Genomic DNA, 26,525 nt, shown 5'->3' on the forward strand with positions numbered 1-26,525 from the left:
ACACTGCAGAACTAATACCCAGAATGAGAACGTTACTTCAATGGCATGGAGCCTCCAAGACGAGAAATAACATCAACTGCAACTACAGTTAAAAGATAGGACCAACTTTTAAAGCAGAGGCCTATTCCACCCATAAAGTAGAAGCAGATATAATTTGCATTTGCTTGCCTTGAACCCAGACATAAGCACACTATAATAGCATAAATGCAGATGGTATACAAGGATTCTGTAGAATTGTAACGCTATCAGCAGAATAACCAGTAACAAGCATTTTTTTCACAGAACTGAGCATAAATATATACATCATATGTAACTACCAATGGGTAAATGGAGTTTTGTGGTTTAGCTGCACAAGTAGGATACAGGAAAACATGCAGAAGTAGTAAAGTCTGCAAGATGAGAACTGAAAATATAGAGCAGGCAGGAAAGACATCTGGTGAAAGCAAAATAATCCCACAGAAGAAGCAGGAGAGATGTCTGCTGATGGAAGCAGAATAACACTGCACAATAAGCAAGAAAGATGCCTGGCAAAATTAGAGCAAGACCTAAAAGTAAGCTGAATTACATCAACAGCATACGTAATCACCCCCCTTTCTTTGGAGAGAGGGCAAGGAGCACCAAAGGTAAGAGAGGAAAGAAGGATGGAGAAGAAATGAGCCCATTTTGATTTTGGCTTCCCCATCAAAGCACTCTCGGGTCCGATCACCTTGAGTTCTAGCACTTGCTATGCAGCATCAGCTCTCTGGTACTGTATACTCACAGCTAATTTAGGATATAAATGTTAAAGATGAACAGTTTTGTGTTTGTAGTGGTAATGATTAAGAAAACTAACCATTGCTAACATGTATTGTTAATGCATGTTAATCCAGTAAGGTGTTGTTTTGAAGTTTGAAAGTGGCCTGATTTATCAGCCATTTAAACAGCCCATTACAGTGATCTTTAATTCCCTGATACATACCTAGATATCTCTATATACACACACACACCTCCCCCCCTCAGTTGCAACACAAAATTCAGACAAAGAGCATATTATTCATATGTTTAGCTCCCATCTAGTGGAGCTTTATAAATTGCCACACGGTATTCTTCCTGCTTTATGTCACAGTCATTTTTCTTTCTGTTCATTAACTACATAATTTGGAAGGCGAAAAAAGAAAGAATGAGTTGCTGATCAGAATTCAGGGTGTTTCATAGAATACTGTGAAGGGTTTAAGAAATTGCACTGAAGTGTAAATTTTTCCTTTGGATTACAGGAGAAGTCTTACATGAATTACACAAGATGCCATGAGAAGCTATTTCCAGGTATTTCTTTAGAGAGAGACTTTCACATACTGCAAAAAGCATCATTAGATGGTTTTAAAACTCTTATTCATTCCTATTCCTCATGTTCCTTTAATATGATTGAAGAAGGTCACAGCATGCTGAGTATGCTTATCCTTTGAACCATTTATCCTTGCATAGGAATTAACCCTGAGTAGAAGATCAAAGTTTAGACAATCCCGGCAAGACTTGAAGATTCTGACAGATATGTAGATATCATCACAAAAGAAAAATGAACTTCATTTAGGTATGCAATTTGCTCCCCCCGTAACAGATTCATGACTGATATCGCCAAAGGTTAGTCAAAACCTTTCAGAGAGTGAAACATATTCAGTGCAATGTAACTGCATTCGATGAGGCCAACCCCTCCCTAATATCTTAAAGGTTCAACTGTCAGTGAAAGCTTTTATTTTTTGGAGACAAATTTAATCTTATCTTTCAATTTTGAGAAGTTGGTCAACAGTTCAGGCCAAATAAGCTCAAAATATTATTTCTTTGCCTTCGATAACTCTAGGCATATTCTTTTAATTTTTAATAATTTTTTTCCTTCTACATTGTCCACCAAAGGTAGCACGTACTAGCATGAAACATGGTTATTGCTAGCTATTACAAGTAGTGGAATTACAATGAAAATCCTGAATTACATACTTATCTGAAGACATTTCACATTTTTTCAACCATTTAATAAATCACTTTCTAGCAATTTGTTTCAATAGTTAAAAAAAAATAAAAATAAAAAAAGATCATCCCTGCAACAAAGACATGAGATTTCATTATTCTATACGCTGAGTTCTTCAGTACTACGCAACTTACTTTCAGCCCAAACAACACAAATACTACATATGTTTAATTATACACTAACTCAGCATACACTATAAGGCAGGAAATTTCTGTGGTACAGAAAAAATATCTTTAGAATAAGCTGTGCTACGTGAATCTTATTTCAGTGGAAAGAAAACCAAAAATCAATGGAGAAATAGTCTTTACTTATGATGTATGATATATGGGGATTTTCTTTATTAATTTTTGAGGAAAAAATACCAAATCTTCCTTCATAGGAATATGTTTTCTTACATGAATGACAAACATTAAATGAATAGAAATATTTCTCTCACTTCCAAACATAAGAAATTGAAGGTTAAGTCGATCTTGTTTGTCATTATTTAATGAAACTTGTATTTTCATTTTCTTAACTCTTTTTTAGGGATAGAATTTATGTTGTAGGATGCTTTTCCACTAGACCAATAATGTCACAATTAGTCCATTCTTAAATCTGAAAAATGTAAATCAAACTTGCAATATTCTCTGTATGTTTAGCAACCCCAGCCCTGATTCTGGAGTCAGCATTAGATAGTCTTGGCTTTCAAACAGTTGAAAGACAAGAGTAAGATGATTGTCAAGTCTATTTTATAGTCTACTTCTTCAAAAAGACAAGCTATTCAAGTAATAACTCCAAAAAAATATAACATACAATAGCTATTTCTAAAACCTTTTCCCATCCAAGCCTTCCAAAATTCCTTTGCTGTCCATCAGGATAACCCCAGAACCATCATCAGAATTGTAAGGATTCACCTCCTGAATCGCTGGTCCTTTGTATTAGCAAAATAAATGTGCATGAAACTCTTACGGATAAGATGAGATGTTGACCAAAAGCATAAAACACGCATAAACTTCAACAGTTGAGTAGAGAAACATGAATGTTATTAACTGTATTGAGCAAAATTACTTACTAGAGTGAATGACTGGAGGGGGGGATACAATCAGACTCAAGTTGACCGACACAGACAAAGTAGTATATGATATTTAAAGATTCTTGTAATGCAAACCAGCAAGGTGTAATACAAGAACAAACCTGAAAGATAACATACACCTCACCCTGTGCAACTGTAATAACTTGACCCTAACATCCTGGAAGTCACTGAACAGACAGCAATAAATACAGGATTTTGTGTGGGTTAACCCATCATTAAGAATATATCTGCCAGCTCACCTTTAGCACTGCTCTGCCTGCTACTCCAGGCTGGCTGTAAGCAGGCAAACTCTGGTGACACAATGGTAGGATTTAGTGGGACAAAAGTAGTAATGAATCAAAACAAAGGTGAGGTGTCTTTCTAAACAATAGCCTATAGATTAAAAAAATGATGCAATTCAAGAATTACCAGGTGAGATGCTATGACCTGCCTTAATGTACAAAGTTAAGTTAGGTAATCAAATTTGTCATGTCAGATCTTAAAAGATATGAAAGCTACTTCAAATCTGTAATGCTACTGACAGCAATTCATGAAACACTTGGGGAAACGATAATAAAGCAGAGGATTATACAAAGGAAAAAAACTTTAATTCTGATAGCGTAACATAAATATATATTAGACAGGTTCATGTGACCCAATACATAAGCACACAGCATGACCAGACACATATGCCCACATGTGAGGAGCACCACAGGAAAGGAGATGGTACAAGTGTCATGCTGAAGTTAATTCATATGCCCCCAGTCCCAAATCCCTGCCTTCAAAGAGGAACATGGGCTTTACTGTCTCTGGGTTGTATTTCCAGCCACCTCTGCCAGCAGTCTTACAGCCTTCAGTTTCCTAGCTGTTTCTCTACAACAAACCACACGACAGTTTACTATAATACACTTGTTCCGCTGTAAAGCAGCGAGACAAATGAGGATCTTGTTTCTAGGACATAAACAGGGCTGAAGGGCTGTAAAGCTCAGAGCCTTTTTAACCAGTCAGCTACTGATGGAGGCAAAGTACAGTTTTCTGCTGATCTCAATATAAACAGCAAGTACTCCTGTTGTCTGCATACGCAAATAGTAACTGGCACTTATCTGAACAGATTTTCCCAGGCATAACAAAAAATTTCTAACCATAAAACAACTTCCCTTCCAAATTTTAAGTGTATCCTCCAAACTTTCACATTTTGTCCTGCAAAAAGGAGGAACAAATAGGAACAGATAGCATTTTTAGCATATAAACCCCTGAGAAGCAGTAAACAGTCATATGCGTTATCCCTTGCTAAAAATGTGATTCTTTGTATGAGGAGCATACCCTGCCTTGCCACAAGCAACCGTTATTTCTATGCCATGGTTTTAGAAGGATACCACACACCCCTCTGAATCACAATTCTGCTCAGAAATAATGAGTCAGAAAGAATGCTCTTTTCCGCAGTTTTAGAGAAAAAGACTAACACTACCATTTCACTTTCTAGAGTTTTATCACCTCAAACAATTTCAAATCCTTTTTGTTTTCTCTGTGGCTTTTGAACAATGGTAAACATGCACAGACAGTTTTTATTTCATCTTTCACTTTGAGTTAGCACCTAGCTCAAGTAAAAATGAATAATTTCTTACCTAGTAAAGTTGGCTTTTCCTGTGATGACTCAGGCTCTGCAGAACACCTGCAAGACCGAAGAACTATCACACCGCCGAGTACACCATCTTCATTGGCTAGAAAAGGTGAACCTGGGTAAAATCGTTGGGGAGAATTATTTGCAATAGGAATAGTTTCTTGGGTATTTTTTAATTTGACTTTCCTGCCTTCCTCCTTTAATCTTGTCACTAAGGATTGAAAAGACTGTCAGGTCAACCAGTGCTTTTACAAAAGCATCAGTTTTATTGTTTCTAGTGTTTCTAATGAGTAACTTTCTAAATAATAATCTACTAATCTACCAATAATCAAAAAAGGAAAAAGAACTACATGGAATACAAAAACGTACTGGAAATTACCTTTGTGAGTGCAAAGCCATTTGCTTGTGGCTCAAGGAAGATATAATAATGAAAAATGGAGCGTCAAGTTGGAAAAATCATGTCTCGATATTTAGTTCTTTCTGTACTATAATTAATATAAAGATGGCCACATATGAAAAAATCAAGCAAATTTGGGTCACTTTTACAGTTCATTCATTTTTCCCAATTTAAAGCACTTTGTACAGAGACATCATCAAACTGCTATAGACTGTCTTCCTTGCTGTTTTATGAATATTAGCAGAAAAGCCAAAACACATCCTACTTTTTACAGTGGCTTTTCTGTTGTTAATTTAAGACATATGATATAAAATGTCTTCTATCAGAAGCTGGAAAAGTTTTAAAGTTAGCTGAATCAAGCCTAAGTATTCTTTTTCTGGTTTGTAATTTGAAATGAGATTCCTATAGTTTTAAATGTGGAAACAATGGTATGATTTACATATGATTTAAAATGTCTTGAGCCACAAAATTAACCAAGTTCTTGCACGTAAGCCCAAAGAGACCCTAGTCACACATTTGCAATACACTGTGATTTAAAGTTGAACGTACAATTGCAACAGGCATTTCATACATTTCTTTTCAATTATTTTCTTTTAAATAAATTAGTATACTATGTCTAGTGTACAGACACTGTAAAAGGATTTGCTGGCCACAAGAACTTTAGAGCAGATCTACTCATCAGCCTCCTTCCACTTGCCCACAGCTATTCGTATGATTAAAATTACTCCTTTAATGCAAATAACAACAACAAAAAACCCCAATAAGAACCAACTTCAAGCTTTACCGTAAGGAAAACTAAAAGCTTTACCATGTTTTCTCTCGACATAAGAGCAGCCACTTTCAAAAGTGATACAAGGTGGTCATTACAATAGAAGTCCATATTGCAGGAAAATAATAAATGTGGTATGCTTAATAAACAGTAATCTTATTGGACGTAATACAAACAGATATTATCTTTAAAGCACTACTGGCTTTGTACAAGAACTATTACTAGGTACCAATTATACCTATTGTATTACTCATTGACTGCGACCAAATCCCTGTGAACCAAGAATCCAACCAATCATAACATAATAGATAACAAAACAAGAATATGTTTGGTTAAAATAGAAATGCAAAGCTTGGGAAGTTGTAAAGAGTTTTACCACCCAAATCAAAATCTTTTACTCCATGCTTTCCAAGATGCTAAGTGTATGTCTTATACTTTCACTGCATTAACCAAGTGCTGGCTAAGTATGTCGTATGATTTCTGCAAGCAAATGAACAAAAAACCAAGTGGGTTTCTTCATAGAGGACATGCATTCTTTAATCTTTACTTCAGAAACTCAGGTACTTCAAAGACAACGTCTTAACCTGAACTTGGTCTGCAGACCTAATCTTATACTCAATTGCATAAATTATTCAGGCTATAAGCCATGCTGTGGTGAAAAGTCATTGCAAACAGACAGAAAAGGTTTTGTTTTTTAATAAGCAGTGTTTCTCCTCCTCTTTCAAGGCCTGTGAAAGGTTCTTTCAAGGTTCTAGTGAAAAATAGTAATAGTGTCTTTAATTAGAATGGTTAAAAATGTTCTACTTCAGCAGAACACAGCCAGCAAACAGTATTTGAAGCAGATAGCATATCTAAGGCCATACTAAAACACTAAGACTGTATGAATGTGCATAAAAACAGACAGCAACTACTGATTATAGACTTGATGCCACTAAAGTCTTGTTCTAGAAATGCTTACATTGGGTTAATCACTTTTTTTTTTTTTTAAAGTGTTTTTCTTTCTCCCACACTCAGGAAAGAGTAGATGAAAGAAAAGTCTGTAAATAAACCAATCACATATTCCTTCATTTTCCCAGTATTTTCATCTACTATGTGCCATCATCATTGATCAAATTTTCAATAATCCGAGTAACTTGCACATGCCGGGCTCTCTCTTGTTAAACTTTAAGAGAAGACTTGGCAGTATATTTCTTTCCATGTAAAGAGTCTGCAGCAAAACATGTAATGCTACATTTTCATCAGAATTCTTTCATTGTTACAGGGATTTCTTTGCAAGAACAAAACATTCATCTTCTTCAGTGGAGTACAGAATGAGAAAAGTAATCACTCAAAGTATGTGTTTTCTGAGACTTTTTTTAAAAAGGGGTTTAAAAAAATAATTTCAAACTTGAGCTTCAAGCACATAAGACAAACTCTTAAGCTTACAATTTCATCCAAAGAGATGCTCTACCTATGCATGCACAACTATGCTCATGAGAACTCCAGTTCTGCCAGCGTAAATAGCATTTATTTATTGACTTTAAACGTGCTGTCCATCGTATTGCCCTAAATATGTACACAATTGTTTTCTGAACCAAGTTACTTCCTTCAGTGATTAGGCACCATGGAAGCTTTATTACCAGTTCACAAAATTCAAAGGCTTTGAAGTCCATGCTAAACACTCAAAAGCTAGGAAACTGACTGTATTAATTCAGCCTTTGCTGAAGTACGTTGCCACTCTACTGTTATTTCAACTAGAAAACTCAAGAAGAGGATTAATTTAATAGCACTGCGCATGATAAAAGCGTGATAAAATTATACTTTATCATGTTTTTAACTTCAGCACTCATAAACCACACCAGATAAGCAAGAAGCTGACTTTTTTAAGAATAACACAAGTTGGGCCTTTGGAGTAAGGACAAATGTTGGTTACGCCAAATGAGACCAGTCTTACTGCACTAACTTTGTAAGAATTGACCATAACGGTAGTACTGGGGTGATACAGAGATGAGTAAAATGGCCTAGAGTGGGTAATTTGAATGGAGTATTAAACGAGGAAATGTCTTAAAAGTTTGTGTTATGCAAACAAAGCAAAGAAGATGGAATGCATTATCTCTCTCCTACAGACGGAAACACAGCATTACTTGCCCAGTGGTGCACAACATCAAAACCCAGAACCTATAGGCTATCCTCATTTATAACACCTTGACCAATACACAACAACACAACGATGAAAACGATGGGATCATGTTGGCTTTCTTGTTGCAGCCAGCCATGGTTCGGAGCCATAGCAAAAGAGATTGAGCCAAAACACAGTTGCAACTCAAGAAATTACTGAGATTTAGTATTGTCAGCTGAGCTACAGAAGACGTTTGCTTTTTTTTTTTTTTTTAAAGAACAATGCAGAGCCAACTTTTAATCTTCTACACCATTTTATCATCAGCTGAAGAACGAACGTTATTCTGGAAAGGAGAAAAAGTCTGAAACAAGAACATATCCCTTCTTCTCACCTCCAAACACAAGCAGCAAATGAAGACACACACAGTTACTTGCAAAACCCCAGCAATGGTTCACGATCTTCTCACCCACGTCACTTCCACCGGCCAACTGTTTCCCCACTTCTGCTGAAGGTGGCCATCCACAGAGTCGTCAGAAGCAAATTGTGTGATTACACCCTCATCCATTCCAATTGCTTTCACCAGCAATTTCAGCTAAACCATCTCAGTGCAAAATCAGCAACAATATAGTATGTGCCTCCAATTCACTGCACTGGCTAAGTTGTGGGGAATCAACCTCTAAATAGTGGCAGTAAAAACCAGTTGCCTACAGTAATAATATTACAGTATTCCACATTACAGTAAATTCAGACAGACTGTTTCTCCTCTCTTAAAAATCAGACTCTAAGCCAAATTAAATACACACTGAACAGCACATTCTTTAAAACAGAGAATGTATTTTATTTTCCAATTAAAGCAATTTAAAAAAAAAGTTAAAAGAGGGATTCAAAGATATTAATATTTTTTTTTAAACAAAGATATTTCTGGATATGCAGACTTATTACTGAGGATTACAGTTATGCTAAAGAGTATTTTAACACAGCAATACAGCGCAAATAAGTAGGTCCACGTTAAGCAAGATTCTAGACAGCTGAATGGTATGCATCCATCATTAAATCTATACAAATAAGGGAACAAAAGTAGTATTATACTTTATTTCTAAACAGAATCCATGCACTGTACACAGGAATTAATTTGAGTGTTCTCAAAACACTGTGAATTCAACGGTTAGGAACATATTTCATTAATTTAGTTCTAAAAATCATTTTGTTACAGCCAAGCCATTGAGAAAAATAATAGTGCAGACTTCTGTAAAAAATAACAATATAGGTAATGGCATTTTTTCATACACATTATATTTAATTAGTATTTAAACAGGAAGAGAAAAGGTGCAACTGAAATACTGCCACGTATACTAAAGTCATAATGGTTTCTCATTAGAAGGAAAAAGTAATGTCTCCCACACTCCTACACCATTTTTGCTCTCTCTGTACTCTTAAGAATGATAGAACTTGCTGTACAATTAAAAATTTGGCTAAAATAAAACCTAAAATGCACCTACTAGCCAAAAATAATTTTTTCTACTGCAATAAAATAGAATTGCTAGACAAATCTTTGATCTAATAGCTTGCTAATGACAAAACTACAAAAACCTGGGGCTTTTAATACCATTTTAAGTCTCATGAAACTCCTTGTTCCTTCCCAGTTACACTGGCATACCACTGAAGAATTTGGCATGAAAAATCCAAAGCAAAACTTCAACTACAGCATTAACTAATAATGTTAGCACTGATTGGCCACACCAGAGAGAAGGAGTAGGAAAAAAAAACAAACAAAAAACATCTTTCAATAGTTTTGGTTTAATCCTCACCTCCCGCAGTCACAAAATTGTATTTTACCAAACACATTTCCCTCCTTCAAAGCTCAACTATTCTGTTATTGCTGTCTGACACAGAGAAAGCCTTATCAAATTTTTATTTATATATTTTGTACATCCAGAGCATGTGATCAATACGAGTTGTTCATTTCTGATCCTGTGCTTTTTTCCCCATTTGTAGCTACTGGACAGATCCATTCCAGCACAGATTCGATACTAAACTGTAAAAGAAGTGTTTTATTTATACTTACCCAGCTGAAGGACTAACCAGCTGCTCATCAGATGTTTTACATTCATACTCTTCCATAGTGGAGAAACCATTACCAGCTTCACTGTTTACATTAGCTTTCAAAGTCTTCAGAACTTTGGTCTAAACACTGACTGTGGCGTGGTGTAACCAATTAAGTGCTTTAGCATCCCCCAGTTTTAACGGAGTGCAGCTAAACAGTTCTAAACCTTCTTGTGCTGCAATGTCACTGAAATTCAGACTTTTTCAGGTCAATAATCTATAGATCACCTACGCCACTGGACTTTTTCAGCTTGTGTACAGAACGTGTTTAAAGTGAAGCTGTTTGCCATTCTGCTTCTATGGATCCCACTAAACTGTAAGCTAAAATTTTAAATAAAGTTTAGAGCAATACATAAGCACTAAATGAAGCCTGCTTTTAATTTCATGCACCATTGTTTGTTAAATGTTTAAGTGCAAGCTGTCTGAAACCAGAGATCTTTATATTTCACGATAAGTAAGTAACTTAAAACATCTGTTTAGACTTTTTAAAGAAGCTGCAAGGAAAAGCACCTGTACTTCCAAATTTCACAGGTCAGATTTTAAGAAATTAAATAACTGAGGATACCGCTGTCCAATAAAATCCCAATGCTTTCGACAAGGAGGAGCATAGGCAGGACCTAGACAAACCCTCATGTAACATCACCACGTTGTGTTAGTATTTCAGCTGGTTTTATTGTACACATAACAAAGAGGCCTATTCAATTCTGTCTACCAGCAAATACAAGCTTGTGAAATCATCAGCTTGCAGTGGATAAAATAGATTATGTGAAACTTCAGGATCACTTCATTCTCTTCTCAAATCTTTTCCTCTGTGTCATGGAGAAGACATAATAATGCTTCCGTAGCACGCTTCCTCCGTTACAAAACCACAAAGGATGCTACAAAGCTTAGAGTGATGCAGCACCAAAATATAAAGTAACAATAACACTATGCAATGACAGTCACTGGCAATCTTGTAACTGTTTAAGTATGAGGCTTTTTTCCCCCCAACAAGCATAACTCATAATGGGGAAATTCATATTCTATGATTCCTAACTGTCCAAACTCCTGCTCCCAAGAGAGGTATTTGACACAGAATTTCTAAAAGAAAAAGTGTCAGCGTTATCCTTCTTCTATTCCCTTTCTGCAGACATTGCTCATTTGTGAACTGAAGCACAACTTAAAAATACAAGAATAGGCAAACATATTTCCACTAAGGAAAGAATATCAGATTCCAACTATGTCTTTCAGCTCATTATTTTCTAATACTTTATAAGAAGCTTTAAAGTACAATTTGTAACATTGCCATTGTTAAAAGCCCAGATTTCCCGCCAGTGAGATGACACAAACATTTACTCTAAGTCTACATTCCCCAAACTTGGCCACTTTTGAAAGGAATGATGAGTAACAAAATCCTCTGTTCTTCTGTTTGGAAGGTATTTGTGTTTACAAAACACCATCCTTCGACTGCATACCAAGCCTTTAGTGCTCTTCGACTAAAGATATCAAGCCCATTGGATTTACAAAAAAATCTAAACTTAATTTCTCTCACCTCCAATTCAACCATCAGTTGTGCATTATCCATAGTAAGCTGGCTCTGAGAAAGGATGAGAGAAGCACATCTGCCATTAGTTTGCTCATCACCTGGTGTTTAAACAGCATGCACTGTTTAAGCCAGGCATTCCCTAGCTGGAAGGATTCCCAGGGCTCTGCGGAGACTCGGAGAGTTCTGTAAACAGGAAGCACCAAGCCGATCGCAACTGCCAAAATCAGCTGTTCACTGCTTCAATACAAGTAACGCACACTTTGACTTCTGAAAACACATTCTAGCTCTGCTTTGTTAAAGCTTTTTTTTTTTTTTAATTTTTGGCCTTAGTCCATCATAATTCTGGCGAAAGTTTGACAAGACCACAAAATAGGGCTTTAAGAAAGGCCAGCAAGGAAAGAATCCATGCCATCAGCAAGTAGGCTATTAGTCCGTTTTATCCTATTGTTTCACAATGGTGAGAAATCCTGCATCATACCATACATCCTGAGATACCAACTAGCACATCATCTATGAAAATTCACAGGAAAAATACCTATTTAGTATAAGCCTATTCTTTTAAGTGTAATGCATGCTTTCAACTGTTGCACTATATTAGCAAGACATAAATTTGCATTCCATCTTCAGAATTGCCAAGATCCCCCAAAATTACACCACTGGCTACAAACTTAGTACTATGTCACATGTAAACAGCAAGATTTTGAGGTTTTCCTCAATCAGTCTTCATTGCCCTCAGGACAGCTGAGGGCAAACTAGATTTCATGCTTTCTAATCAAAACACAGAATCCAAGCACTTCACCTACACAAAAAAAAAAAAAAAAAGAAAAAAAAAAAAAAAGGTGGCTGTATCTTTTTTTTTTTTCTTCCCATGTCAGCACTGTCCCAACGTACAACTGAGAAGATAATACACATACCTGCTGTCAGGCAACAAAAACTTGCAGTGCTAAGTTTCTGAAAACACAAGACAGACCTATCCCTAATTAAAACATGAAACTTTAAAAAGGAATTATAAAACACTTTTTTTTCAAATTTCCTATCATGAAAAGCATTAATTTGATACTGTCGCTTAATTCTTTTCACTGTCCCTTGTTTTGTTGGGTTTAGTCTGTTTTCCCAAGGCAATATGACATCACACTGTTAGCCTGGTATCTCCGTCTGTGCAGTTCCTCTTTCTCTGCAATTGATAGTTTCAGGTATAACAAAAACTTCAGCGACATTCAATATGTTCTTAAGTCCAATGCAAACATTTTCACATTTTCAGTAAAGAATACAATGTACATATCACATACTAGCTAGTTAACATTTAATATAAAAACACCTACTATGCAAACTAGTGGCAAAATACATTTGGACTAAACAGCAAGAGAAGAATTGCATTTTTGCTAACAGTAACCAAAAAGAAAACCCAGAAAACTCAAAGCAACTTAAAGCAGGTACCTCAACTAAAAAGTTGCTGAATTTTTTGGTCTTTTATCAGCCAGTTTCTATGAATCACTTTGGCAGTAGCTTTCTATTTTATGCGTGTGCATGCACTAACATGAAATTGCATAACTATGTGTACAATTTGTGCTTGCTTTTAGTACTCCTACCACAAACAGCATAATAAATTTTGAGAGTATGGACACAAGATCCGACTTCCCTGAAGTTAGGCCACTTCCATACACCACCTTCAGAGTAGTGTTACAAATGAGCGAAGCTATCACAAGCAGCCTTCCTAAAGGCTTCTCTTGGGTAAATCAATCCCTCATTTTGTGCCACTGTGCACTAGAATAAGTGATTAAATACAAAAAGTTACATTTATGTTGCTTGGATTATAATCTCTTTGGGGAACATACTGGGATTACTTTGTCCTGCATTCTTACAGCACCTAGAAATGACTGCAATACAGCAGTAGATTATCAAGTGCAGCCTTCCAACACGAACGTGACTTCCCCTCAAACAGTCAAATGTAATGTTGTCAGAAGCAGAGTTTAATATGGATTCAACATTATAAACAGAAATAAAAAAATTGCAACGCATTGCTTGCCAAGACCAAGGGCAATTGTTCCCAGGTCCCAAAAAGGTATGCGTATGTCCCTCTTTCAGTTCTAATTAAAATACCATAAAAATGAACTTTGGCAACACAGCGTACAAGAAGCGTTATGTTGTCCACAAGAAACTCTGAAGGTCAAAATTGTCTGTGGATTCTAAAGCTTCAAAAATTTTAAGGGCTATAAAGACGGTGCAAGTCAACATATATGCCAGAAGCCTCACTGGAATCTATGCTATCTTCAAAAGTTCAAGCTTATATAGATATTTCAAAACTCCACATTCATATTTTGGTTATGACTTGAAGAAAGAAAACAAGATCTATATTCACAAGAAATTAAACATGTATAAGTAGCCATGTGTAATCCCCTCAAATCAAGGAAAAAAATTGTTTTTACCTGACAATAGTCGTGAATGAAGTCTACTTCACTTTTTCAAGAAATTTATTTCATCATGTAAATAGCAAACCAGAATCTGTCTGTCCAGAGCTTTTAATCAGAACATGCAGTGGTTTTGAGATCTATTATATTCAAAAGGGTTAACAGGATGAAACATCCAATCTAACCTAAACCAAGGTTGGCTCCTAAACCACCACTTCTAAAATATGCAATTGTACACCACAGCCAGTGATTCAGGCAGGAAATTCTTTCTTCAAACCTCTCCGGGTATTCTATGACTCACATAACAATTGAGATATTTCCAAGGGTTTTCCTTTAGATTTCCTAAAATATTCTTCTGTAGTTTGATTTAACATCTTTCAGATGTAACACAACACTAAATTTGAAGCCAACTGCAACATAAGGCTTCAACAGAAATCACAAAAGTAAGTATCTTCATTTCATTTAATAGGGTTAATTGCATTTTAAACAATGTTACGCAATGCTTAGGTAATTAGCACTATATACTTACCAATAAACTTGTTTTGCATAGTCTCTAGGAGAGCTTGGTGTGCATCTTCTGTTTGCAAAGCACATGAACATTCTCTGGCCAGTATGGTTCGGACAAGGTGCTCTCCACAACCTAAAGAAATATTAAGATTGGGAATAGTCAAAATATAGATATCACTATGAAGAAACTCTGTCATTATTTTACATCCTCACAGCCAAATTTTAAAAAAAAAAAAAAAAAAAAAAAAGGCATATTACAGGTTTCTGCCATTTTTTTTGTATTTTTATTTTTTAAAGAGAGTGACAGTCACATGAAAATTCAACGGTCAGCAGTTTTTCTCACAATTTTCCTGAAATTTCTACTGCACAAAGTCAAAACCAAAAAAGGTTAAGTACAGAAAGAAGAAACAGAAATAGTGAGAAGAAACAGCAAAACTGTCTCTGACTTGTCATCTTTATCCAGATCCTACAATTCTCTCTCAAAGAATCCACTTACTCATCATTCTCACAAGAATGATGCTTGGATGCAACTCTCTTCAAACCAACATCTTTAGTGAATGCCACAGGAACTCCTCTGCATGATGTAATCTCCTATTTAGTCCATCTGATTTAGCCTTTTGTCAACGAAGAAATACGTGAATTTACCAACGCTTTTTTGACAGGGTGGCTGCTCATTGGACTCCTAATAAAAATTCCTGTAATTTTTAAAGGTTTGTCTTTAAGAAACTAAAAAGCTCCAGCAAACAACCAGTTATTGCCACAGTGCTTTCTGTAACTATCCCCTGAAACCTGCTGATGACAAACAGGTCACTAGTGCTACTCTTAAGTCTATAGAATGCTTCCACACCTGCTGTTTTTCTCCCATGCTCTTTTCCATTCCCGTACTGTGCTTTGGGACATACAGCTGCGGCCAAATGGTACAGTGCATGTTTATTGGATCAACGTTTTCTTGGACAGGGAAACACACTGGTGATACCTTCTGCATATATACAAAAGTCATTATACTCCTATGCCTCCCATTTGTTGACATTTTTCCTCGATGGCAAGGAAGCAGATGAAGCAGCTAGAAGAGGTCTAAGCAAGCGCCAGTTAAGCTGAAATGTGTTATCCAGTTAGGAAAAAAGGAAAAACACAACTAATTAATTTACACCTGTAATACGACAATGATTTCAAATTATCTAAATTTAGGTGATTACAGTTTGATCAGATTTGTAACTTCAGAGTGTATCAGGGCCTAAAACTGCATTAGACACCAGAATATATAGAGACAGAAGTCAAATATAGTCAATTCCCAATTATCTACATGTATTTCTAGCAAATTTCTCATTAACCATGACAAGATGCAAGCACTGTGCTGGCTTCATAAAAAAAATCTGCTATAATCCAATTGGACTTATTAGCTCAGGTGCAGAACTACATAAATACACCTACACAGCTTCCAGAGACAATTTATGGCTGGAAACAATCTAGCTGCTTTCACATGGCAGAGAGCCGGAGCTGGTAAGACATCAGACCTAAGCTGGCTTCAGACAAAGGCAGCTCAGTCTCCACGGATAACACTCACTTTACTGGAAGCACTAACAAGCCCAGAACAGACAAAACTGAGCAACTCTGGCTGAAGCCAGCCTAGATCTGGCACAAAGAAAGAACTAATAAATAAACTCAACCCAAACTGGCTCTAGTGCAGCCTGCTGAGCGTCTCATTGCTCTGCTTCCCAATATGCTGAGTTTGGAGCACTGACTGGTTTGGGCACAACATTGCATGAACACACATCGGCAAGTCTAGCGCTGTGTCTTGGAGCTACTCACAGACTGGCTTCTTGTTCTTACCATCACTTTTAAGCCCTATTGAACACGGCAACCTACTCCAAGAATCTCTCTTTCTGGTTACTTGTCACACAATTACATCCTTCCCCTTAAAGGCAAACTGAGTTTACCAACACCGTTCTTCAAAAACTGCTAACACAGAAGGAAAAAAAAAAAAAAAAAAAAGACCCTTCACCCCTCATTTCCAAGATTAAAAAAACAACCAAAAAACCCTATGGAGCATTATATACGCATTAGATGTCAGAGAATAAGCCCAGGGACCGGACTGCAGAAAAATTGTGTACACACGCTCTAAAATCTTGGTATCTTCAATCATAAAAATTACACCTTAGTCTTCAGTTACGTAGTCCTTCTAATGGGCAGTGTCTCCTGATTAATACAATTCAGTTAAACTGAATTGTTTCAAGTAGGGTACTTTGGCATTGAATCTACATATAATTGGCACAAGAGAAAGACAAGAAATTCCTTGTATAGCAAACAGATTGAGTAAAAAACAGTTATAAATTTAGAGGAAAATGAAAGAGCTGAAATACTACGACAATTACACAGCAAAGGGAGGCGGTTCTTGAGAGCACAAGAAAAAAGTGTTTTCATTGAGACTGTCAAGCTCTCGAGTTACTGAGAAAAGTGTCCCGGTTCGGATATTATCTTCAAGAGGCTCACACAATACAGTGTCCTCAACAGCTGCTTACAGGAGAATCTGTCTGTTCATTGCCTCATTACGTTCATGCTCAAAAGCTTTTGTCCACAATAGAGTTGAGAGTTATCTAATATTTATTCAAGATAAAGTAATGTACAAAGAATATGCAAAAACTGCAAGATGCATTTTACCGATAGATCACATGATGGCTATCACTTTTCTTAAACTAAGAAAATTTAATCATTATGAAGTTTTGCTGTAAAGAATAAAACTAAATAAGCATATGCTCCAGCAAAAACTTAGCAAGTTGTTTTTTTCTTGAAAAGAACCTGTTAACACCTTTAAATACAACATTTATAAGCTATGTGAGGTAAGAAGCATGGGACTTAGCATGCAAATCAAGCAAATGAGACACAAAAATCACAGTGAACTTATGCATCTCCTGTGGATCCAGTAATAAAACCAGATGTTACTACTTCACGATTTTTAAGTAATTCCTAAATTGGCATCAAAAGGACAATAGCCATTTTTTAGCATGATGTATAATGTTATTTTCCCCTAAGAGAATGATTTTATTGAAGAGTTCCCATAACATCAACTCTGCTACAAAAAAAAAAAAAATAGAGAGAGAGAAAACGTAATACGGGTTAAGAACAGCTGCAGCCCACTGATGTGATCCAGGATCAACCACAAGGAAAGCAGCCTTGCAATTTTACTAACACATCACACATCTCTACATCCCCACAGACAAAGTCATTTCTTTTGTCATATTTATGTCAACCTATAAGGCAGTAAACTTACAGACTGCTGCTGGCAGTGTATGTAAAAATCTTTCAACACATCAGATGCCAGCAATCTGCAGGGACAGATAACTAAGGAAAACAATCCCCTCTTTTTGAAAAGAAAAATTTGTTACTGCAGTTTTTGATGTAGGAACATCTATTTTTGAACAAGAAAAAAACCTAAGCAGTGTTTCACATACTTTGACCAGATAAAGACTGAGAAAAAGTATTACCCTAATTATTCCAATAGAATTGCCCTTTGTATTATCTCAAGTTAGAACCAAATACTAGAGTGTGAACTGTCTTGCAGGTTTAGCAGACCTATATGTCTCTGCAGTCTCAAACTGGGAAAACACTGTAGATAATACTAGGGCTAGACACAAAATAAATGTATACAGAATTACAGTAATCGCAACCTAATTTATAACTTACAATATAAAGTTGTGGGTTCAAATTTATAGTTCCATTGACTTGTAATCTAACCAGCAGCATTAGCCAACTTCCAAAAAAGTTTTATTAACATGACTCAAGACAGCAACTATAGTCAAAATTATTTTAACGCATTTCCAAATCATGCACATAGGCTGATGAAAATGTAAATCTGGTTCATTTGCTTAACTATCTCATATTATACTACGTTTAACTGTATGTGTTGTTATACTTTGTGGCTTGTCGCTGAATAATACCGAAACAAAACCAACAGGGACTCCTAATAAGAATTTTTCAATTCTACATTAAAGTCTCAAATGCACTTGTTTTAGTAACTTTCCTGTAAGCAGAGTTTAAATCATTTTATTATCCTTTCCCAGTTAAGATGATGACTGCTTCAGTAACCTGAAGCTCATTATATCTCAGAGACAAGCACTTTGCAATGACAGACCAAAGCTTCCATAAGCCTTCACACAAGAGTGACTCAAATGGAGATGACTATCTGGAAAAATTTACTGGGTTAAATTAGTGCTTCTCACTGAAATAACTGTTTCATATAGCAAACAAACTATTTTCCTAACACACCAATATTGTGCAAACACCATGTTGCCTACTCATAACCCCTCCACTGACAAAAATACTACTGTTGGAACTACTGTTGTCCATGTTTCCAGAGATAAGTACAATTAGTTGCCCTCCTCTAGGATCACTACTGGCAAAGTGAGCAATGTTTTTACAGAAAATGTATAGTCTATTTTGATAAATAAATACATACATACACGCAAAGACAGATATTTTGATGCAAGTTTCTAGCCTCCTAAGTTAAGGGGAAAGAAGTTTAAAAAAAACCACAACAGATTCCTACAGGCTCCAGAGGTATATGGCAGCAACAGGCTCCTATGACAAGGGAAGCAAAGAAGGGTAAGGCGGACAGTCATAACACATTTATTTTGCACTCAAACCAACACGCTTGGAACCACAATCTAAAAAAAAAAAAAAAAAACCAACACCACCAAACAAAAAAACCCCAAACCCAACAAAAATCCCCAAACAAACAAACAAAACTCCCCCCCCCCCCACCGAAAACCTGTCTTCAACCAGAAGCTTCTAACCCTGCCTGAAAACCACTTGGAGATCGTACAGAAAGCCCCTGATGATCTTACAGAAAGCATCAGAACTGATTTTCAGAGACACATATCTTCTCGGATCACGCCACAGTACAGCTTCTAATGCAGTGTTTCTTTCAAAGTGCAAAGCTGACCAACAGTGAAATATGACTTCCCTCTTCTGTGGGTATTTACATGTGTAATTTCTGAGACTAATACCACTTTTCCTATTCAGACACTCCTCATTGATTCCTACAAGATCCCCACAAGAACAATCTGGGAATCTACAACCTCTTTTTTTTTTTTCATAGTCTCTTTTTCTTCTGTTACCCTATTATAACTTAACAGTTATGTATGTATCAGTAGTCCTCTCAAGTTACTATTTCAGCCAAAAACAGCACAGAAAAACACAAAGCCCCCAACAGGCATTTTTTTGAGCTTCGAGCACAGCAAGATGGTCGTTCCTGCACTCCACGCTCCATGCACCAGATATTGCTGATTAGTGAATCAGATCAGGCAAACCAGAAGTACCTGTAATGTTGTACAGTGCTGTACAACAAGTGAGATACACGCCTTTTTGCAGAGGAATGAGACAGGAACCGATTACGGAAACCTGTTACTATGCTGACAAATGGCAATAATTTTCCCACTGTCATTCATAATTCCAGTAGCAGGCAGATACTCTAGAAAGCAACTCTTTGGTACCTGAATGTCAACATATGCACAAGACAAGAAATGTATCAGGGTTGCATACCTTAGCAGGCATAAATGTGAACTGTACACCTTACTGATCCATTTAAAGATTTAAGAACTTTTTTGTTATAGTCCATAAAGTGACATAGAAGTACATACCCTGATTCACATTCTTTAGTGTTTTCTGCACATACCTGATCATATTAGTAACGAACAAAGCTTAGCAAAGGCAAGTTTTATGAGCATATGAACCGCTAGCCTTTATGCTGTAGAGCCAGGCCCGCTCTTTGCATTTCAAGTACTGTTTAGCTGTATGCATATTATGGTTTTTAAGCTCTAAGTCTTTTTGAACGTTTTGTTCTGTTTAGCTTGTCACTAAACGAAACCAATGTAATTCAATAGCATACACCAGATAGGTACGTACTGCAGCACGGTAGCTACAGAGACAATCCAGATGCTGTTTGTGAAAGTGTCAGTTGCTGAACTGAGAAAACAGACAAGCCAGTAACGTTTAAGCTAGAGCTTAATCTTTTGTATTTTTCCGTCCTAAGTGATCTTTAATAGTTGATAGCTCCATTCTGTAGTAATTTGCTAGTTAGCCTCTGCACAGCTTTCACAACAACCAAGTTACTAGGGGTTTTTTGTGGTTTGTTTTTTGTTTTGTTTTTTTTTTTTTTTTTAAGATTGTTAACATCTTTAATTTTCAGCTACTATATTGGATACTATTTTACACTGCATACTGTTTAGAAGAAGAGATAAGAAATCTGAGCTATAATATTTAAATTTTAAGCTAACCTTCTGTACCAAACAGTAACTAATACTCTACTTAATTCACAGGTTATACAAACCTTAACTTGCTATAGACTTTGGTCCTTAATTTGAGCTTCATGCAAGAAACAAAGGATTAAATTACTGTTTTTTCCTCAGCATAGTGACTTCTCAAGTAGATTTCCAATGCTTGAAATAACCACAACAAGAGGCGAAAGAACCCAGCACAGTATAAGCTGAACACCCCATACAATGCGTGCTCTGCATCTTATAATGTTCTACCAATGGAACCAAGATGGCAAACGAAAAGGAAGGCCTTCTGCAAAGCGAGGGCCTCCGAGCAGCGTGTCAGAAAGAAATTGTTTTTCTGCTTCTTTTGATGGGAGATGCTTTCAAGTCAGGAAATGAGAAACAGGTGTGCCAGAGGGCACACACACATCCATGCACCACACTGAAAAACACGCGTTTTCAATTTTCAGACATGAAAGAGACTCCTGTTGAATGGAAGGAGAAATGAAAATCTAGCTTGCTTTCTGCAAGCCATAAGCAGAGAGCTTATGGAGCTTTGACAAGCTGCCGAAGCCTGTCTAGCTATTGAAACATACAGTACCTCAACACGAAGTGTTGGAACTTGTTTTAAAGGAGTACAAAATGGAAACTTGCATTACTCGCATTCATTCAAGAAAGGAAAAATTAATCTATTTTATTCCACTGCCAAAGTGTGACTCTTCTCTTTTGAGAAGCTAAAGATAGAAGTTACAGGTTATCTGTATTTTATTATCTATACCGTACAGCAGAGTCTGAACCTGGTGCTGTTGTTTCAACTTTGATGTTGTTATTTTCAGTGCCTAGAAGTGTCAGCTAGCAAGTTAAAAAACTACTATTTCTGCTTTATTTCCTGAATAGCTTCTAGTTATGCCTAATGGAAACACAGTGAAACCTGTATTTTAGTAAGCTCTGGTTGTCATTACCAGCATCTGTAAGGAAGAGCTGACTAAAAACTTGCAAGCCAATGATTTTAAAAAACAAAATACAATACAATAAAAACATTTGGCTGGTAAGATACTGATACAGTTAGTTACATATTAAAATAAAAATTTACAGTCTAATTCTGAAAAGACATAAAATGCTACAGTCTAGCATAGTGCACTACAGTACTAAATTACAGTTGCATAACTTTCAGCTTTTTGTACTTCTATCAGCTGCTGCATCTTGCCTTCATACTAGCAGGGGAAATTTTTAACTTACTGACCTGCTGCCAGGAAGAACACCTGCAAACAAAGTCCTGTCCAATTCCTAAAGCATTGATCCTAGAGGGATCAAAATGGAGCACATTCTTCTTGCAGACAGAAAATTCTTAGATGATTTAACTTGCAAACTAACGAACACCTACTAAGAATATGCTAATGGAAATTTTCCAAAAGGCTGTAACTTCAGTAAACTTGGGTAGGTTTCAAAGATAAGAAAAGACAAATTCAACATCCAGACAAACTGTGTCTAAAGTATCTCCTCTAAGGAAAGGTGGAAAACACTTGCTATGTCTTTAAGTTTTTAATATGGGCAAAATAAACTAAAATCACTCTGAAGAACAACTCATCCAGCTTTTCTACAATTTTACAGATATGGGAAAAAAAAGGCTAAAGAGTTAAAATATGCCAAATGTATGAATTCTTCACTTCTAAATAGTGGGAAATGCCAGATAACTTTAACTATTAAAAGAAGCTATTTGTTTCAACTATTATGAACATGAAGAATTTCAGATATACCTCCAAGAGAGGTCAGAATGAAGAAGAAACATAGTTCCCTTACAGAGGATGTGCGTTTTACATTCTTCTTTACATTTAATATATTTTGAAAGATTAATTTCAGTTAAACTGAAAAGGAAAAAGCAAACTCTTTTTTGCCTAGGCCTTCATCAGAAGCTTTGTTGCTATTGATCTCTTTGTAAAAATATTACACCTTCCAAACTACATCACTTTTGTCATATAAACAGTAGCTTATCTGTTAGCTAACTAAATGTATACAACCACTTTCTCCCAATCACAGAAAAATGTTTAAGACATAAAAAGAGTTCAGTTGGCCGCCGTCTCCATTTCACTTTGTATCCTTGCACCTACTTCAAGCCATCTGGGCAAGGCATGGCAAACAGGACCAGGACCAACAGTGTTCAGAGAAGGAGATGGTGCTGCACGGCTGGCTGCTGCCCCACGTTACGAACACATTGCTCTGTGAGTAGTGGGCCTTCTGCAGGAGACTACCACTTCTAAAAAGCCCATGCAACTTGATGCTTACAATATATTATTACATGAAGTCCAATTAAAATTTCAAGAGGCAATAAGCACTCTTTGATTGTTGCACCCATCCAGTTCTGCTTCAAAACAACCCTTCCGATGGCAACGCAAACAACCATTCTGATTATTTTGTGGACAAAACCCTCAGCTTTGAACACTGTGGTACTGTGTTTAATTGACTGCTTCTTAACGCTACCATTCCCACAAATCATCTCTGCCTGTTCCTTCCCCTCTCTTCACACAGCCTTGCGGTGGTAGTGAGTTAGTTCAGACACCACATGCTACAGCACTGAAGCCTCCAAACGGCATCTGGACACAAAAGCTGAACTCGACAGAAGCATTCACTTCAGAGGTAAATACTGATGGGTCTGGAGATAGACCTCTTTCTTCCTCTACCCTCTGGTTCACTGTAACAATGACATAACTCTTCTCCATATGCAGCTGGTTCATCTGTGATGCATTAAATTACCTATTATTCCCCAAATCTTACAGGACCAGACTGATTTTGAGAGATAATACATATTTCTACAAAGAGATTAACTGTATCATAGTATCTCTCTCACACAGTGTAGCTCAAACAACCTATACAGGATACAAGATTCGCATGTGAAATTCCTCTGGACCTTTGGAGCATAGACTCAGAAGGACGCAGGCCACACAGACAAACGGCACCTGCCCAGGTATCGGCAGTGTCACGGTTTAACCCCAGCCAGCAACTAAGCACCACGCAGCTGCTTTCCCCTCCGCCCTCCCAGTGGGATGGAGAGGAGGGAAAAAAAAAAACCACCAAACCCAAACCTCATGGGTTGAGTTAAGAACAGTTTAATAACTAAAATAAAATATACTACTAAATAATAATAATAATAATATAAGAATGGTAATGAAAAGGAATATAACAAAAAAAAAAAAAGGGAGAAATAATACCCAAGAAAAGACAAGCGATGCACAATGCAATTGCTCACCACCCGCTGACCAATGCCCCAGCAGCAATCCGCCCCTCCCAGCCAACTCCCCCGTTTATATACTGGGCATGACATTCTATGGTATGGAATATCCCTTTGGCCAGTTCGGGTCAGCTGTCCTGGCTCTGCTCCCTCCCAGCTTCTTGCACACCTGCTTGCTGGCAGAGCATGGGAAACTGAAAAACCCTTAACTTAGGATAAGCGCTACTTAGCAACAACTAAAACATCAGCGTGTTATCAACATTATTCTCACACTAAATCCAAACCACAGCACTGTACCAGCTACTAAGAAGAAAATTAACTCTATCCCAGCCAAAACCAGGACAGGTAGTCACTGGATCCCAGCACAGCCACTACTGCCCTCAACACATGGGAATCACAAAGCCAAAGTCCTATATCACAAGTCAATTTATTGGCATTAAAGCTTCCTTGAAAAATATTTACTCCACAGATGTGCACATCACTGTGGTTCCTGTCAAAAATGAGTTTTCAAGTAAGAATCTAGGGTTCAGTGGCTTCCATAAGGAAAGAGGGAAATGCTGGATGAGGGCATAGCTCAACAACCAATTTAAAAAGCAAAGCCATTTCTCTATAGGTGTCATCTCCTATTCCAGATTACCTGTTCCATTTTGCCAGCAAAAGCATCCATGAGGCACACAATGGACTGGAAAGGAGAACAAATGTGAACAAAAAGTAAAAGCTTGAGCAGGAAAAGGCAGGGGGAAGAAGAATGAATACACTTATTTCCTTATTGATAAGGATTTCGAAAACAAGAGAACCCTCCCTTGAGCAGGGGACTGGACTAGATGATCTCCAGAGGTTCTGTACTGGTTTTAGCTGGGATACAGTTAATTTTCTCCATAGTAGCTGGTATGGGGCTATGTTTTGGATTTGTGCTGGAAACAGTGTTGATAATTCAGTGATGTTTTAGCTATTGCTGAGCAGTGCTTACACAGCATCAAGGCCTCTTCTGCTTCTCACACCGCCCTGACAGCAAGTAGGCCGGGGGTGCACAAAAAGTTGGGAGGGGACACAGCCGGGACAGCTGACCCCAACTGACCAAAGGGATATTCCATACCATATGATGTCATGCTCAGCATATGAAGCTGGGGGAAGAAGAAGGAAGGGGGGGACGTTCGGAGTTACGGCGTTTTGTCTTCCCAAGTAACCATTACGTGTGATGGAGCCCTGCTGTCCTGGACATGGCTGAACATCTTCCTGCCAATGGGAAGTGGTGAATGAATTCCTTGTTTTCCTTCGCTTGCGTGCACAGCTTTTGCTTTACCTATTAAACTGTCTTTATCTCAACCCATGAGTTTTCTCACTTTTAGTCATCTGATTCTCTTCCCCAGCCCACCGGGGGGGCGAGTGAGTGAGCGGCTGTGTGATGCTTAGTTGCTGGCTGTGGTTAAACCACAATAGGTTCCTTCCAAGCTAAACAATTCCGTGATTTTTCACAATACAAAATGTGCTATTTTTCACTTCATGGAATGATGCATCATATATATCATAGACTCATAGAATCATAGAATTACTTAGGTTGGAAAAGACCTTTAAGATCAAGTCCAACCATCAACCTAACACTGCCAAGTCCACCACTAAGCCATGTTCCTAAGCACCACATCTACACATCTTTTAAATACCTCCAGGGATGGTGACTCAACCACTTCCCTGGGCAGCCTGTTCCAGGGCTTGACAACCCTTTCGGTGAAGAAATTTTTCCTAATATCCAATCTAAACCTCCCCTGGTGCAACTTGAGGCCATTTCCTCTTGTCCTATCGCTTGCTACTTGGGAAAAAGAGACCAACACCCACCTTGCTACAACCTCCTTTCAGGTAGTTGTAGAGAGCAGTAAGGTCTCCCCTCAGCCTCCTTTTCTCCAGGCTAAACAACCCCAGTTCCCTCAGCCACTCCTCATAAGACCTGTTCTCTAGACCCTTCACCAGCTTCGTTGCCCTTCTTTGGACACACTCCAGCACCTCTGGAGCCTAGACGTCTTTCTTGTAGTGAGAGGCCCAAAACTGAACACAGAATTCAAGATGCGGCCTCACCAGTGACGAGTACAGGGGGACGATCACCTCCCTAGTCCTGCCGGCCACACTAATTCTGATACAAGCCAGGATGCTGTTGGCCTTCTTGGCTACCTGGGCACACTGCTGGCTCACATTCAGCTGGCTGTCGACCAACACCCCCAGGTCCTTTTCCGCCAGGCAGCTTTCCAGCCACTCTTCCCCAAGCCTGTAGCGTTGCATGGGGTTGTTGTGACCCAAGTGCAGGACCCGGCACTTAGCCTTGTTCAATCTCATACAATACATACATATGTATGTATATGCAACACAGCTTTTAAAATATTTTGATGTAATCCCTAAAATGCCTTTATGAGAACAGAGGCCATTGCTTTTGACCAGAGACCTTAACAGTCAGTCCTTTAGGATCTTGGTGAATTCATCAGCGTGAGAAATTGGTAAGGGAGTCAGGCACATTCTGCTTATTTACAGAGAACACGTACAGTCTCTGTATGCATTCCTAAAACATTGCTGTTATCTGT

General features: G+C 37.5%; 1 protein-coding gene across 2 annotated transcripts in view; it reads right to left on the reverse strand.

The window, feature by feature from the left end:
• The window catches only part of TASP1 (taspase 1), an 89,538-nt gene that overhangs the window by 14,315 nt on the left and 48,698 nt on the right, over window positions 1-26,525 (reverse strand). For both annotated transcript variants that reach the window (XM_050893804.1, XM_050893803.1), the window contains 2 exons: window positions 14,501-14,611; window positions 4,676-4,786 (listed from right to left, as the gene is read on the reverse strand). In XM_050893804.1, the coding sequence (XP_050749761.1) occupies window positions 4,676-4,786; window positions 14,501-14,611 (222 nt within the window). The remainder of the gene's footprint in view (window positions 1-4,675; window positions 4,787-14,500; window positions 14,612-26,525) is intronic.

Source organism: Gymnogyps californianus, chromosome 3, assembly GCF_018139145.2.
Source record: "Gymnogyps californianus isolate 813 chromosome 3, ASM1813914v2, whole genome shotgun sequence".
Classification (NCBI taxonomy): domain Eukaryota; kingdom Metazoa; phylum Chordata; class Aves; order Accipitriformes; family Cathartidae; genus Gymnogyps; species Gymnogyps californianus.